General features: G+C 36.7%; 1 protein-coding gene across 1 annotated transcript; it reads left to right on the plus strand.

The window, feature by feature from the left end:
• Nucleotides 1-1,173: 1,173 nt before the first annotated feature.
• On the plus strand, nucleotides 1,174-14,462 carry LOC127661166 (tandem C2 domains nuclear protein-like). Its single transcript, XM_052151765.1, has 12 exons — nucleotides 1,174-1,241; nucleotides 1,950-2,025; nucleotides 2,172-2,366; nucleotides 2,578-2,748; nucleotides 3,473-3,546; nucleotides 4,379-4,454; nucleotides 5,134-5,240; nucleotides 5,572-5,688; nucleotides 6,092-6,283; nucleotides 9,380-9,494; nucleotides 9,763-9,962; nucleotides 11,487-14,462. The coding sequence occupies exons 2-12, from the start codon at nucleotides 1,959-1,961 to the stop codon at nucleotides 11,595-11,597; spliced, it is 1,425 nt and encodes a 474-aa protein (XP_052007725.1). The 5' UTR covers nucleotides 1,174-1,241; nucleotides 1,950-1,958; the 3' UTR covers nucleotides 11,598-14,462.
• The last annotated feature ends 224 nt before the right edge of the window (nucleotides 14,463-14,686 follow it).

The raw sequence follows: 14,686 nt of genomic DNA on the forward strand, positions 1-14,686 counted from the left end.
TGAGAACAATAGTATTTTTATGAACTAACATTAACAAAGATTAATAAAAGCTTTAAAAATATATTGTTCATTTTTAGTTCATGATACCTAATACATTAACTAATGTTAATAAAAGGAACCTTGCTGTAAAGTGTTACAGAAATGTTATGTATACTGTATACAGTACTGTGCAAAAGTTTTAGGCACTGAAGATGTTTGACAAAAGCATTTGTCTTAAGATGGTTATTTATATCTTCAGCTTTAGTTTCTCAATAGGAAATATAAATTTTAGACTCACAAACATTCATTTTGCAAATAGAAAAGATTAGAATAGAAGATCAGGGCGCTCTGCAAGAGATGGCATTGCCCCGAGAAATCCCCCCACTGAATGTTGTGTCCATCTGAGATTACATCAAGAGACAGAAGCAATTGAGACATTTGTTTCTGAAATGTCAAACATTGCCAAAATAGATAGAAGAACTGTGGCAAATCTCCAAGAAGCTTGGAACATCCTATCTGCCAACAACCAAGAAAAACTGTGTCTAGTTGTGCCTAGGAAAATTAGTGTTGTTTTAAAGGCAACACTAAATATTGATTTAGCTTTTTTATGTTTACTGGACTTTGTATGAAGTTAATTTATAAAGGAAAACTATCGCAAAGCGATCATCTCCGCAACTGCTTTCGGGTCCTTGAATAACATATAATATCTGGTGCCCTCCTATGGGTAAGATAATGCCCCCTTAGGGAGTTGGTGCCCTACGCAGACTATGTAGTCTGCTTATTGGTAGTGGCGGTACTGCTAAATGCTATAGCCCTGCTTAGCATCAGTCGCTAGTGCACGTCTTCAGGTCAGGAGAGTGAAGTTTATACACTGTGCACATCTGCCTATTAGCTGGCTCCCATTACTCTTGTTCATTGATTGTTTTATGCTTAATTTATATTAACTATTTAAAGTTTGCAGATAGTTTTGTTTGTTATCTTTAAAGTATGAAGGCTACAAATACTGAAATACAACTTGGCCTGGTCTCCCCTATTTGTTGACAGATGCATACTTATGTACACAGGCTCTTCAAAGTGACTATTATGATTAACTTAACAGTTGAAATGTGTGTTGAGAAAAGAGGTTGTAACCCGGCGGACACTATGACCCAACAGAGGCAAAGCTTTTACTCACTGGAGGCACTGAAAGTTTTCACTCGGATGCACCTGCAGTACTCAAGACAGCTCTGAGAGCTTTCACTTCCCCGCGAACAGCAGCACAGGTATGTACAGTACAACAACCTGATTCAGCAGACATAATTTGTTTCATTTCTGAGGTAAAAATCAAGCAAAAATAGATTTTTTTTTTGTGGCACAAGGCATAGACGGTATTTAATCTTATTCCAGTTATATTACGCTAAATTTATATTTACTTGAAGTAACACAATGCTTAATTAAGAGTTCAAATGTATTTTCGTTTCAAAAAGACTTAAAGGTGTAGTTCACCCAAATAGGACAATTCTGTCATTTACTCACGCCCATGTTTTTCCAGACCTGTATGACTTTCTTCCGTGGCAGAGAAAAATCATGATTTTGCACAATGTAAGTCTCATTCATCATGATTCACTTTTATTGTATCTTTTTTCCATACAAAGAAAGTAAACGGTGACTGTGCTAAAGTTCCGTCTAATGTCCCCTTTTGTGTTCCACGGAAGAAAGTATGTCATATGGGTTTGAAACAACATGAGAGTGAACGATGACAGATTTATTTATTTATATATTTAATTCATTATTGAGTGAACTATCCCTTTAAACACTCTTCCTTGTTCTAAAGATTTATGAGTGAGACCTAATTAAAATTGAATGTTCTGTTATTTTATGTGACCCGTGGCACAGTTTATGCTGGAGTTAAGAATGTTTCAAATGACTCCAAGAATGACTTTTTCTGAATTTTTTTCTTCTTTTTATGATGTTTATAAATTGTTTTGGAGATCCACAACATGACGGAATGTATCAAAAACTGCTGCAGGACATTTATGTCCCAGCAGAAAGAACCAGAGATTCAGAGTGAGTCTCTCTCTCCCTCTTTCTCTTTCTTTTATATTTATTGTTTTCATTATGCATAGATAAAATATGAAATATATTATAATAGCATATTTCCAATGGATCTATTTACAAATACATTTTTGATCAGTAATGCATGTATTTTGCAGTGATTAGAGTCCGACCTCCCGGTAAATTATTAGTTGAGTCTAATTTGAAGAAGAGTGTTGGAGTATCAGAGGATTATCTCCTTTCTAAACTGCCCCCGGATGGCAAGGAGGTCCCCTTTGTCCTCCCAACCTTCAAGCCCTCCTACATCCAGCCGAGAGGGGCACATTACTCTGGCTACAACATTGAGCAACAGAGTAAGTTAGGAGTTCAATGTGTCATCTTAAGCATCACATTTTTAGCAGTCAATCGGAATCGTGATATATAATATTTTTTAACTATATATATTTTAATGAGATATTTTTTTGGCTCTGCTGGCATACCTAAGAACATCTAACCTGTAACTATAATGTTCTAATAATATAGGTCACAGTTGTCACCTGAACAAATGTGACTTTTTGATTTTAGGCTGCACTAGAACCACTTATGCTGACAGGAAGGCAGAGCTTGCGGGAGCCAATCAAATCGTGTATGACCCTGATTTGACATTTAACACCAGTCAGATCATCAGCTTCGTGTCACCAGGTTCAGTGAGACGCCCCAGTTTGAAAGGCAGACACAACATCAGCCCTGGCACAGGTGAGATTTCCTTCTTATTACCTGTGTTTTATGTTTAAGGTGTGGATTATTGTACTATGTTATTTCCTCATAGCATCATTCAGTACGTAATTTCACCTAAAATATTTACCCTTCTATCCAGCTGTCCTTAATCCTTTCGTTTTATTCCGCCCCTAGATCCCCTATTGTTCATGGCAGATTTGCATTAACTATGTTGTTGAGAGACCTCATTCAGATGATTCAATTAGGGTTTACATTTTGTGTTTTTGTAATAGTTGATTTAAATGGCTCATTCTATACTTCCTCCGCATTGTGATGTCACACTGTGGTAGACATTTGCATCTGGCTTCCTACACTACAGATCAATGCCTACTTTACCTTTAAGCATTTCTGTAGCCCGCTCAGTAGTGGTGAGGAGTGAGATGGCAAGCAGAGAGCAGGTCAGTCAAGAGCAGAGAGCCAATCATAACAGTGGGCATTTAGTCTTTAAGGAGAATCAGCACCAAAACCTAGCATTTCTGACAGAGAATCAGAATGAGGGTGGTAAATTATTATGTTTCACAAAATATTTTTTATAGAATAGATCAGAAAACTACAGAATGTACAGAGAATTTCACCATCTGAAAACCTCTTTTGTTATTTCTTTACCTAGTAATATTCAAATTTACAATCAGCTGCAACTCACTTTGGAAACTGTTTCAGACTCAAAAAATCTGTGAATTTATTTGTTTCTGTCTTTTTACAGGTGTGGAACACAATGGCAAACAGAGACTCAGTCACTCCATGTTTGATTTGTCAAACCCTCAAGGCCCTGTACAGGTCAGCTGGCACACACATACCACACTTAACGGCCCGTTCAGTCAGACTTAATTGCAATTAAAGATTCAAATTTTACAGTAACATGCATGTGACATTCCAAACACTTTATAACATATGTGAGATATTTTTCAACAAGTGTAATATACATAATATATAATAATTATTATTATAAGATGACATAGATATTGTAGGGATAATATGCATAATATATGAATTACTATACACAACCTAACAATTATGAAATGTCTAGTTCTTTTGACACTCTTTAAAATGTATTTTCCAGAACTTTTTTACATAAATCAAAACAAACAGCACTTAACCACATCTTTTTTTATTGAGGAAGTGAAACTTGAAGTGTACTGTAAATGATTAGTTATAAACTTGATATATTAATCTGAAACATTGTTTTGTTGCTTTTATTTTTGGAGTTACCCCTACAAGACATTTAGTCATATATTACTTTAATTGGCCTCCAGAAATCATATCTATATTTGCATTGTAAGTATAAATTGCAAATTATTCATGCTGCTATTGAGCATTTACAATGCAATACAAATATGTTTGGTCTGAGCAGGGTGAGGTTTCTATTATTATTTAAGTTAAATAAAGACACTCAATTTGTATTCTCAATCCTATTAATGATGGTGGATTATTGGATGGCCACTCAAGTGTGTACGAATGCAACAGAGCATACCTCAACCAATCAGAGCAAGCCTGACGATCATCTAAATTCTTGAAAGAAATTTGGTGTATATATAAGTTCATACTTTAATGTTTAATGATTAGCAATGCTGTCAAGCATTAACATTGCTTCCTCTCTTGTCCCTCCAAGCGTTATGATTCTGTATCCAGTGTTCAGAGCAGCACATCTTCCATTCAGGATTCCTTTGGGAGTAGCCGTAGTCTAGGTAACCATTCATGACGGAACACTCAAGTTGTAACTGCAGACAACCACATTCCTAAAGAACCCTCAAAATTTCATTGCAACGGAACTCTCTGGAAAGGGTTACCTGGAATTTCCAATATAGTTTCATTTGTTTGTTTTTTCTTCTCTATTTTTCAGGGTCTTTTAGGACTCTTTATTTCCCAACAAGCTTACCCCCCTCTTCCCACCCAGTACACACATAAACACAGTCTCTCAAACAACCTCACACATACACACTTGACTGATTCAGATCCATGCAGATTGTGAAATCGTGAAAGAGTAAATACTTCCAAATGTTTTCCCTGAGGTCCAGCATGCAAGTCCTTAGATAACTCTCAGAATGTAATTAATTGGTTTTCCAACTGAGGAGGTCCCAAAGGGAAGTTTGGTCAGATTATCTCCTTTTTGGACAATCTTGTCTCCAAACAATATCTAAGTACACCTAAACACACACACAGACACAAAGTGTTTTAGAACAAATTTAGCAAACTGGAAACATGTTATAAAGCAACTGGCATGTAGTGTCCACCACATTATATGCTTAAATACATCCTGCACACACATCTACTGATAGACATTAAGGTTATATCCACTATCACCATTTTGAAGGCATTATTCTTTAGCATGCTGACATTTATGTGTTTGCATATGTTTGTTTGTAGAGTCCATTACGCTGTCTGGCGATGAGAGGGATTGTGAGCTTGGAAAGGTGTGTGTACACCTGAGGTACGAGGAGGCGGTGGAGCAGGTGTGGATCACCTTGGTGAAGGTACGATTTCATCCAGGAAGGGATAGAACAGGCCATTGTGTCCCATTTCTACTCCAGCTGAATGGAGCCTCTGTGTCTCAGTAAGAGTCTAAGGACCAAACCTTTAACAAATGATCACATCTCTGACCTTCTTTTATAATCTCTCTATAAAAATATAAAATAAAAATCAAAATACTCTCCAAGTTTGTATTGTCTACACCTCTTTGCATAACACATCAGTTCACATATATAAGCTTTAGTTGGTGTAAAAGCTCTTAAACAGCTGCATTGTTCCCATGCTGATGGTTTCTCTGTTTATTCACCTTTCACTTTGATACTTTCTCTCCCTTAGTGTACAGACATGAGTATTTATACTGAAGGAGTGGGGCCGCAGAGGATTGGGGTCAAAGGGGTCATCACCATGACAAAGCTAGTGCGTTTCAAGAGCACAGTCAAGGAAGCAACAGCAGTGAGTGAAATCCATCAGTCATAAAACTATAATAACCAAGATTAAATTCAAGCTTCACCATTGTGGATATAAAAAGAAATATTTATTGCGATTGGCTATGATGATGCAAGTAATCATAGTGGATCAGTTAGCCTCCCATTAAAATTGTTTTTTTTTTTTGCATGTGCCTGTGGCATTTCTTGAACAATGACCATTTTGATGATATGCCCTGTCATGTAGTAGATAGATAGATAGATAGATGGATGGATGGATGGGTAGATAGAGTAGATAGATAGATCTAAAAACTACGTCCCCAGCTAGATAAAAACAGCATGTATTATTTTATTTTGCTTTAATAGCATGTTCTTCATAGATTAAGTATCTTTGTAACAATTTTCCCTCTCAATATTTTTCTCTCTCTCAGGACACTGAGTTCATGGAGACATTTGTGTTCACTCTTAATTTAGAGCAAATACGCAGGTCTGCACTGGTACTGCATCTGCAGGCTCATACACCACGCAAGCGCACACTGGGAGAGTGTGTGTTATCTTTCCGAACACTCGGCCCACAGGAAACACAGCACTGGCTGGAGTTCAGGCCTTACTCTAAAACTCACGTGAGTCTACACCAGTGTTGGGTGTAATGCATTACTAAGTAATTATTTACTATAATTAAATTACTTTTTCATCAAAAAAGAAAGTAGGGATTGCTCTTAATTTTTCAGTAATTTAATTACTATTACTTCTGATGTAATTGTGATAAATACTGTATACACTATATAACAGTTCTACATAAAACAATAGTGAATTTAAAATCAAAACTAAATGTCCAATGTTAAAATGTATGTTTTCTTTTCAGATTAACATTTTTATTGGTTGCTCCTCAAACATGACATAACAAAGCAAAACATTAATATACAGAGTCAACCATTATCCCCCTTAAACCCCATTGTTTCCCTTCCACCCTCCCCCCTCCCGATCCCCAACCCCACCCCCAACAAACATCCCTTTGGCCAAAACCCTCACAAAAAATACACACGTAGATAAAAAAAATTAAATTATAATATTTTTTATATACACTCACCTAAAGGATTATTAGGAACACCTGTTCAATTTCTAATTAATGCAATTATCTAATCAACCAATCACATGGCAGTTGCTTCAATGCATTTAAGGGTGTGGTCCTGGTCAAGACAATCTCCTGAACTCCAAACTGAATGTCAGAATGGGAAAGAAAGGTGATTTAAGCAATTTTGAGCATGGCATGGTTGTTGGTGCCAGACGGGCCAGTCTGAGTATTTCACAATCTGCTCAGTTACTGGGATTTTCACGCACAACCATTTCTAGGGTTTACAAAGAATGGTGTGAAAAGGGAAAAACATCCAATATGCGGCAGTCCTGTGGGCGAAAATGCCTTGTTGATGCTAGAGGTCAGAGGAGAATGTGTCGACTGATTCAAGCTGATAGAAGAGCAACTTTGCCTGAAATAACAACTCGTTACAACCGAGGTATGCAGCAAAGCATTTGTGAAGCCACAACACGCACATCCTTGAGGTGGATGGGCTACAACAGCAGAAGACCCCACCGGGTACCACTCATCTCCACTACAAATAGGAAAAAGAGGCTACAATTTGCAAGAGCTCACCAAAATTGGACAGTTGAAGACTGGAAAAATGTTGCCTGGTCTGATGAGTCTCGATTTCTGTTGAGACATTCAGATGGTAGAGTCAGAATTTGGTGTAAACAGAATGAGAACATGGATCCATCATGCCTTGTTACCACTGTGCAGGCTGCTGGTGGTGGTGTAATGGTGTGGGGGATGTTTTCTTGGCACACTTTAGGCCCCTTAGTGCCAAATGGGCATCGTTTAAATGCCACGGCCTACCTGAGCATTGTTTCTGACCATGTCCATCCCTTTATGGCTATATATAGGGGGTCAAACACAGTATTAGTATGGTGTTCCTAATAATCCTTTAGGTGAGTGTATATAGAGCAAAGCGACCTTCTGTTGATGTAAGAGTTTCTTGCGTTCCTTGAATAGATCACATTTATTTCTTGTCGAATTTGCAAAGTCTGGGAACAAGAAAATGTTGTGGTTCTTCCAAGAAAGCATTCCTTTACTCCTCACCTCGCGTAACATGAGATCTTTATCAGATGATCTCACAAATTTGGCCAGGATTGATCGGGGCCTGTCTCCCTCCGTGGATCTCCGAGCCGGGTCTCTGGGAGCTCACTCGATTTCCAGCTTATAACCTGTTATGTTGAGCAGACTCAGTAAGAGCTTTCCTCATGCTCAGGAATTCCAACAATTCGGATGTTGTTTTGTCGATTATGATTCTCCAAATCCTCCAGTTTTTCTCAAATGCATTGCAAATCTGTCTTGTTTGCTGGCGGTTTAGCAGCTAATTCGCTCCCCGATGACTCCAGATAATCGATCCGTCTGTCAACGACCGACAATCTTGTAACCAACTCATGGAAGTGATCGATCAACGTTTCACAGCAAGATCCTCCAATTCTGCAACAACTTTCATCAGCTTTGCTGACACATTCATCAATTCATGCCAGATTTCTTTCAGTTCACCGTCAAAATTGAGTACCGATCTTCCGGCCTGCCGCTGCAGGGAATCAGCTTGAGCATGTAAGCGTCTTTTAATGTCTCCATAGCTCAAGGATTTTGAATTTCCTACAACAGTTAAGAATCAGGGTGCATCAAATCTCACCGGTTTATGATACAAATAGTATTAAAACTAGTAAAGTGCTGGAGAAATGCTCCCCGCTCACACATCCGCTCCTCGCACAGCATCACGCGACTAAAATGTTTTTATCTTTTCTAAGTAAATGCAGCCCCCTTAAATTCTTTGGCCAGTTCATGAATAATTTATTTGATTTGATATTATTTATTTGAAAGAATTAAAAGAACAATTTCATGTCTATCCTTGTATTGTTCATCTTGTCGATGTTGATAAAGGTTTTAGAAAGCAATTAGTAATTTGGGTGAACTATCCCTTGAAGAACATTATAATATGATATTTATTGTGCACACCGTTTTATTGTTGTGACATTTTATAGGCCAGAATTAGAACTGTCATCTTCTGTACGTTGTTGTAAAATTCAGAAATATAATTCCAAAGTTACTGTAAAACAATATATATAATCTTTAAATCTGTTTACATCATTTGGTTATAACTTCCGACATCTCACTATAAGGAAATAGGCCCTTTAAAACATTGTTTGACTTTGTGAAAGCTGCCATACACACACAGGCATACACACATACAGATGTAATAAAAAAAAATTCCCATAACTTTGTACTCTTTGTGAGCCTGTGTCTGATGATTCTGTGTGTTTATCTTTGTGTGTGTGTGCATATGCCTGAAATCAAACACTTTAATGGGGAACATGGCTTTTTAAATGAAAAGGAAAGACTTTCTTGATAGACAGAAGGTCAGTGGAATTGGGTAGACAGGAAGTTTTTTAAATCTATAATGACTGTGTGTGTGTGTGTGTGTGTGTGTGTGTGTGTGTGTGTGTGTGTGTGTGTGTGTGTGTGTGTGTACTGTTGCAGAAATAGGTTTGTGTCTCAAACTATTAATCAGTAAATGAGTCACAGCAGGGAGTTTGTCCTGAAAAACCACAAACACACACATACTGTATGTACCATTACACAGAGCTCTGACTGGGATTAAATTGTGTGTGTATGTGTGTTCCTGTAGGTATGTCATGCTGAGCTTCAGCTGGCTTTGTGCTTTCAGCCTGTGAGCAGTCGAATGCAACTACAGATCCTCAGTGCTCAAAATATTCCGTCATCTTCCTCTCCACTCACACACAGTAAGTCTTTCAGCCTTGAGAACATAACTGGATAAGAAAACAATGCTTCATTAGTGTAATGCCAATCATTAAAGAAAACAGATATATTGTCAATTTTGGTATTCAAGGTACATTGTCACCCTTATTTACGTTTTACTTCCTTAATTAATCTTAGAAGATTTTTTAATACATTTTCTCCTTAATTAATTTATTTTAGAGTTTATGTGACAAATACAACACAATGCGTTTTGATAAATACGATGTTGATGCAAATGGATGTTTTTTGAAGGTTTCTTTGTGAAGGTGGACATGCTGAGAGATGGCCAGTTCTTACTGAAGAGGAAAACGAAGGCGATGAAGTCATCAGGGGGGCTTGTCCAATGGGGTGATGTACTTCTTTTGCCCATCAGCAATCAAGACCAGAATCTGCAGCTTTCCGTCAAACTCTACAGCCGTGGCTCTGTTCGAAGGAAACACCTTCTTGGACAGGTCGGTTTGAAGCAGAATATGTCTACCTAGTATGCATATCAACACACATTTAATAAATATTTCCAGAAAATATTTGGTCTTATATATGTTATATATGTTTGTGCTTTAAAGGTAAATGTAATGTTGCAGGTTCAATTGGCAGTATTTGTTAAGGAGCCTTTTAGAGGACGGGGATATCCGCACAATATTTTTCGTTCCCATGCAATGTGTTTTGTGTTCCCTTTCAACAGTTTGCATTCCCTTGCAATACGTTTTGTGTTCCCTAGCAATAGTTTGCATTACCTTGCCATATGTTTTGTGTTCCCTTGCAATACATTTTGCGTTTCCGTGCAATATTTTGCGTTCCCATGGAATATGTTTTGTGTTCCCTTTCAGCAGTTTGCATTCCCTTGCAATACCTTTTGTGTTCCTTTGCAATAAGTTTTGCGTTCCCTAGCAATAGTTTGCATTCCCTTGCAATAACGTTTGTGTTCCCTCAATAGATTGCATTCTCTTTGCAGTAAGTTTTGCATTTCATCTGCAATATTTTGCGTTCCCTTTGTAATAAGTTTTGCGTTTCCTCACAATAGTCTGCGTTCCCTCGCAATATGTTTTGTGTTCTTTTGCAATAAGTTTTGCATTCCTTCGCAATATGTTTTGTGTTCCCTTGCAATAAGTTTTGCTTTTCCACACAGTATTTTGCATTCCCATGCAATAAGTTTTGCATTCCCTTGCAATATGTTTGCATTCCCTTGCAATACGTTTTGCAGTCCCTTTCAATTCCATTTCATCACAATATTTTGCGTTCCCTTTGCAATACGTTTTTCTTTTCCGCGCAAAAGTTTTACGTTCCCTTTCAATATGTTTTTCTTTTCCTCGCAATAGTTTTGTGTTCCCTTTGTAATAAGTTTTGCATTTCCTCACAATAGTTTGCGCTCCCTCGCAATATGTTTTGTGTTCTTTTGCAATAAGTTTTGCGTTTCAACGCAATATTTTGCATTCCAATGCAATATGTTTTGTGTTCCCTTTCAACAGTTTGCATTCCCTAGCAAAAGTTTACATTCCCTTTCAATAAGTTTTGCATTCCCTCGCAATACGGTTTGTGTTCCCATGCAAAAAGTTTTGCGTAACCATATTTAAACCATGATATTCATAGTGAAACCATAGTGGTAATATAGTAAAATGAAAACTATGGTAATAAAAATCAATTTAAACCATGGTAAATTTATTGCAATGACACACAAAACTTATTGTGAGGGAATGCTAAAAATTCCTGCCTTGTCCTCTACAGGGCTCCATAATTTGTGGCATAATAATACATAATAAATATAATATAAATAAATAAATAAATAATATATATATATATATATATATATATATATATATATATTTATGTGCCACAAATGCTGTATATTGAGCTTAACTTGCAATAAATTTTATTTTTATGTTAAACTTCCCAGAGGCAATAGCTCTTCATACTTATACAGTGTAAAGTAAGTATGAGTGGTGTTAAAAGTGACTATGGGTGTACTCCTCCATTTCTAGGTCCTCTTGGGTTTTGACAGCTGTTCTCCAGAGGCATTGGAGCAATGGAGAGATTCCATCACACATCCTGAAAAAGTGGTGACTTCATGGCACAGAGTTAATCGACCCTGAAAGAGAGAAGGTGTAGAAATGAGAAAGAAAAACTTAATGATGAAAAAAGGAGCCTTTGTAGCTTTGGGATGGTGGAGAGGGGTGGTGAAATCACCAAACACTGTCTTGTATACGCTTCAACTTCACTGGACTTAGCAGTAGAAACACTAAACTTTTTTAAATTAATGTCTTTGCATGTAATTTGTCATGAATGTGTGTTTTTTTTAATGACGTAACCCTTTGGAAGAAGATTAAATCTGCATTATGGCACACAGTAATTAATTTTAGAGGTACTGTAGTATTGTGTAATTCAGAGGTTTAATCTGATCTGTAGATAGTCACAAGGTAAATAGTCACAATCTAAGTTCTTTATTGCTAACTTGAGAACATGAAACTACCCACAGAAACAGGATATATGCAAAATAGACATTATGTGTAATAAAATATACGTCAGATTGCAGCTCTTGATAATTTTAACCGTGTGACAGCATTTTAAACAGCATATTATATTAACAGAGTCGTACTTTTGTCAGTCAAATAATGTATTTTCAGAATTCAGAAATGAAGTATTTATGTTCAGTATTTTCTCCAGTCATTGATTTGGTGATAATAATTTCACTTGCATCAGCTGTCAAGAGTGCAATAAACCTATTTTTAAGTGCAGTAGAAACGCTTGTTCAGAAGTGTGTGTTAGTGTTTGGGTGAACACTTTGAAAAGCTTTTAATTTTAGAAGTTAAGAAGGTTTTAGGTTACATTCCCATCAAAATGGAATTCAATCTGTAAATTCGTCCCCTATGTTCTTTCATGGAGAAAAGGAGAACAAGAGAAAGGGAAAGACCACAAGAGAGTGCAACAAAGAGACTTTTGTTAACACAGGCATTTCTCTTCCCCGCATCCTTTGTGTTGCCCTTAATTCAAGGTGACCTAAATCTCTGGCAATCACCATTTCTAAGAATATATTTGCACCCTGGTGACAGTATAGCTTATTTAAGTGTTCATATTTAAACAGGTATATTGTGTTAAGTAATGCTGTAGTTAAGTTGTCACGTGGTATTATGTAAGAGGCTTTTTCACAGATATTTAAAAAGCAAACATTTTGTTCTTATCGACTGTATTTTGTGCCCATGCACACAAAGATTTGTTTGATCAGAGTCTGGTAGCCTGATGTGACCGCAATTACAGTTTTGATCAAATAACACTGGGAAAGAAACAGTTGTTTGAAATTAGTTTATGATGGGACATTCTAAGTTGTAACAGAACATGAAACATTTTCATTATGCTGTTTCATTGTGTAAACAGTGACAAAACCGAGACTGTCATAACAAACCCATTTGAACTAAACAGTGAATTGTCATACATGTTTCTGTTTAATACACTGTAAAAACTTTTGGTATTGTACTGTAACTTGAAACTTTTGATTTATGTGGTAACATCTACTGTATATCAGCTGGTTTTATTATTTAATATGACTGAATCAAACTGTCTTCCATTAAGACAAACCAACTAAACTAATTGTCACGGGTTAAATCAATTAAAAATAACTCCACTCATCTACTTTCCAGATTCAACCTGGAACAGGATGGTAAAGTTCTGATGTTTGATTATGCAGATTGCGGTTAGTTTGCACTGCTCATCTTCTTGAGGTTTTTGTTTTAACTACCCAAAAACCTGTTCAACCTATTGGATCACAGCACTACAGTTAACTGCAAACCCTAATAAGTTAGCAGAACTCAAAAAATGTGAGTTACATCCCATTTGTTTCATTTAATAAACTCCCAAGTTTAAGTCAATAGAACTTTCAGGTTTTGATTACACAAGGATATTTGTTGCTCTTAATTTGAAATGTTGAGTGAGCTAAACCAATTTTAATTGTCCTTAAGTTTACATTGACCTTGTAAGCTCATCTTAAATACTTCTATAAGTAGAAGGAACCCAACTAACTAGTCCTAGTCAATTCAGTGAATGCTAGCATGATATATTCATATTAATTGGTAACATTATGGTTTAAGTAGCACAGTAATTGCTGTATGAATAAAACAATATATCAGAAATTAGCCTTGAATCGTACCTGCCCTCAACCTAAGCTCCACTGTTCACCTTAATGGTAACCTCCAAAAACGTAAACATAACAGAAACTCTTCTAAATAACAGAACAACCCATTAAACCCTAACATGCCTCCCCTTTACATTCATCTTGTGCAACACATTACATGACACGTAATTTTAACAATTACTCTCCCTGTCGAGTGCCATTCAAAGCATGATAGGAGCATTTATGTTAAATAAAATTTGGTTGCTATTCCGTACATTACATACAAATCCACAGGAAATGCCATTAATGGCTGTAAACTGACGAAGGATGCCAGCATGAGTCTGATTGTTTGTGTTCCTTAACCCCTCTGATTGTGCACTTTCTTTAAAGGCCTCTTAGAGGAGTTTCTACATCCGGCTGTTTGATTTCATTTACGTCATAATTTACGCGATTTGCTGTTTGAACAGTGTTAATGGTTATTCTTAAAGACACACCCCCAGCACAATCCTAGAAAAACAGCTGATCTTTGTGTGTGAGAGTATTTGTGAGTGCTACTGTGTGTGTTAAGTGTTGTGTTTGTAGCAACCACAAAATCAGTTGCTAAAATTGGTCCTTGAAATGTGAAATTACCTATTGAAATAAACCCAAGGTCCACCAAAAGTAATATGTTTTTTTTTTCACACTGTGCAAAATATTATATAGGGAGACAGAGAAAGTAACTATATAAAGTAACCTGAACCTGAGAAGCTGTTCTCATATTAGCAGTCTAAGCCTTCATCGGACAATGAAGTTCATACAGTGTAAAATGTATACACTTTGTTGGCCATTACACAATTGATATATGGCAAACTTGTAAAATAAAAAGAATGGTTTAAAAGATTGAAAGAGTTAGAAGCTTTGAGACGTGTGAATGGAAAGTCCACTTCTTTACCACACAGGCAAACAGTTGCAGCTGTGACCATGAGATGTGTGTCTTTTGTGTGTTTTCGGTGTGTTTTTAATTAAAAAGGATCAACAGATCCTGGATTTCGGTGCTGTGTCTAGGATCTGAATTCCTAAAAATCTTCACCAGACAGA

Source organism: Xyrauchen texanus, chromosome 20 (assembly GCF_025860055.1).
Source record: "Xyrauchen texanus isolate HMW12.3.18 chromosome 20, RBS_HiC_50CHRs, whole genome shotgun sequence".
Lineage (NCBI taxonomy): Eukaryota > Metazoa > Chordata > Actinopteri > Cypriniformes > Catostomidae > Xyrauchen > Xyrauchen texanus.

What these genes read in the sequence shown, in the direction of transcription:
- LOC127661166 (XM_052151765.1), top strand. Translation starts at nt 1,959, where the DNA reads ATGACGGAATGTATCAAAAACTGCTGCAGGACATTTATGTCCCAGCAG. An exon ending in CAACATCAGCCCTGGCACAG is followed by an intron (nt 2,749 to 3,472) that starts GTGAGATTTCCT and finishes GTCTTTTTACAG; the next exon opens with GTGTGGAACACAATGGCAAA. An exon ending in TGGGAGTAGCCGTAGTCTAG is followed by an intron (nt 4,455 to 5,133) that starts GTAACCATTCAT and finishes GTTTGTTTGTAG; the next exon opens with AGTCCATTACGCTGTCTGGC.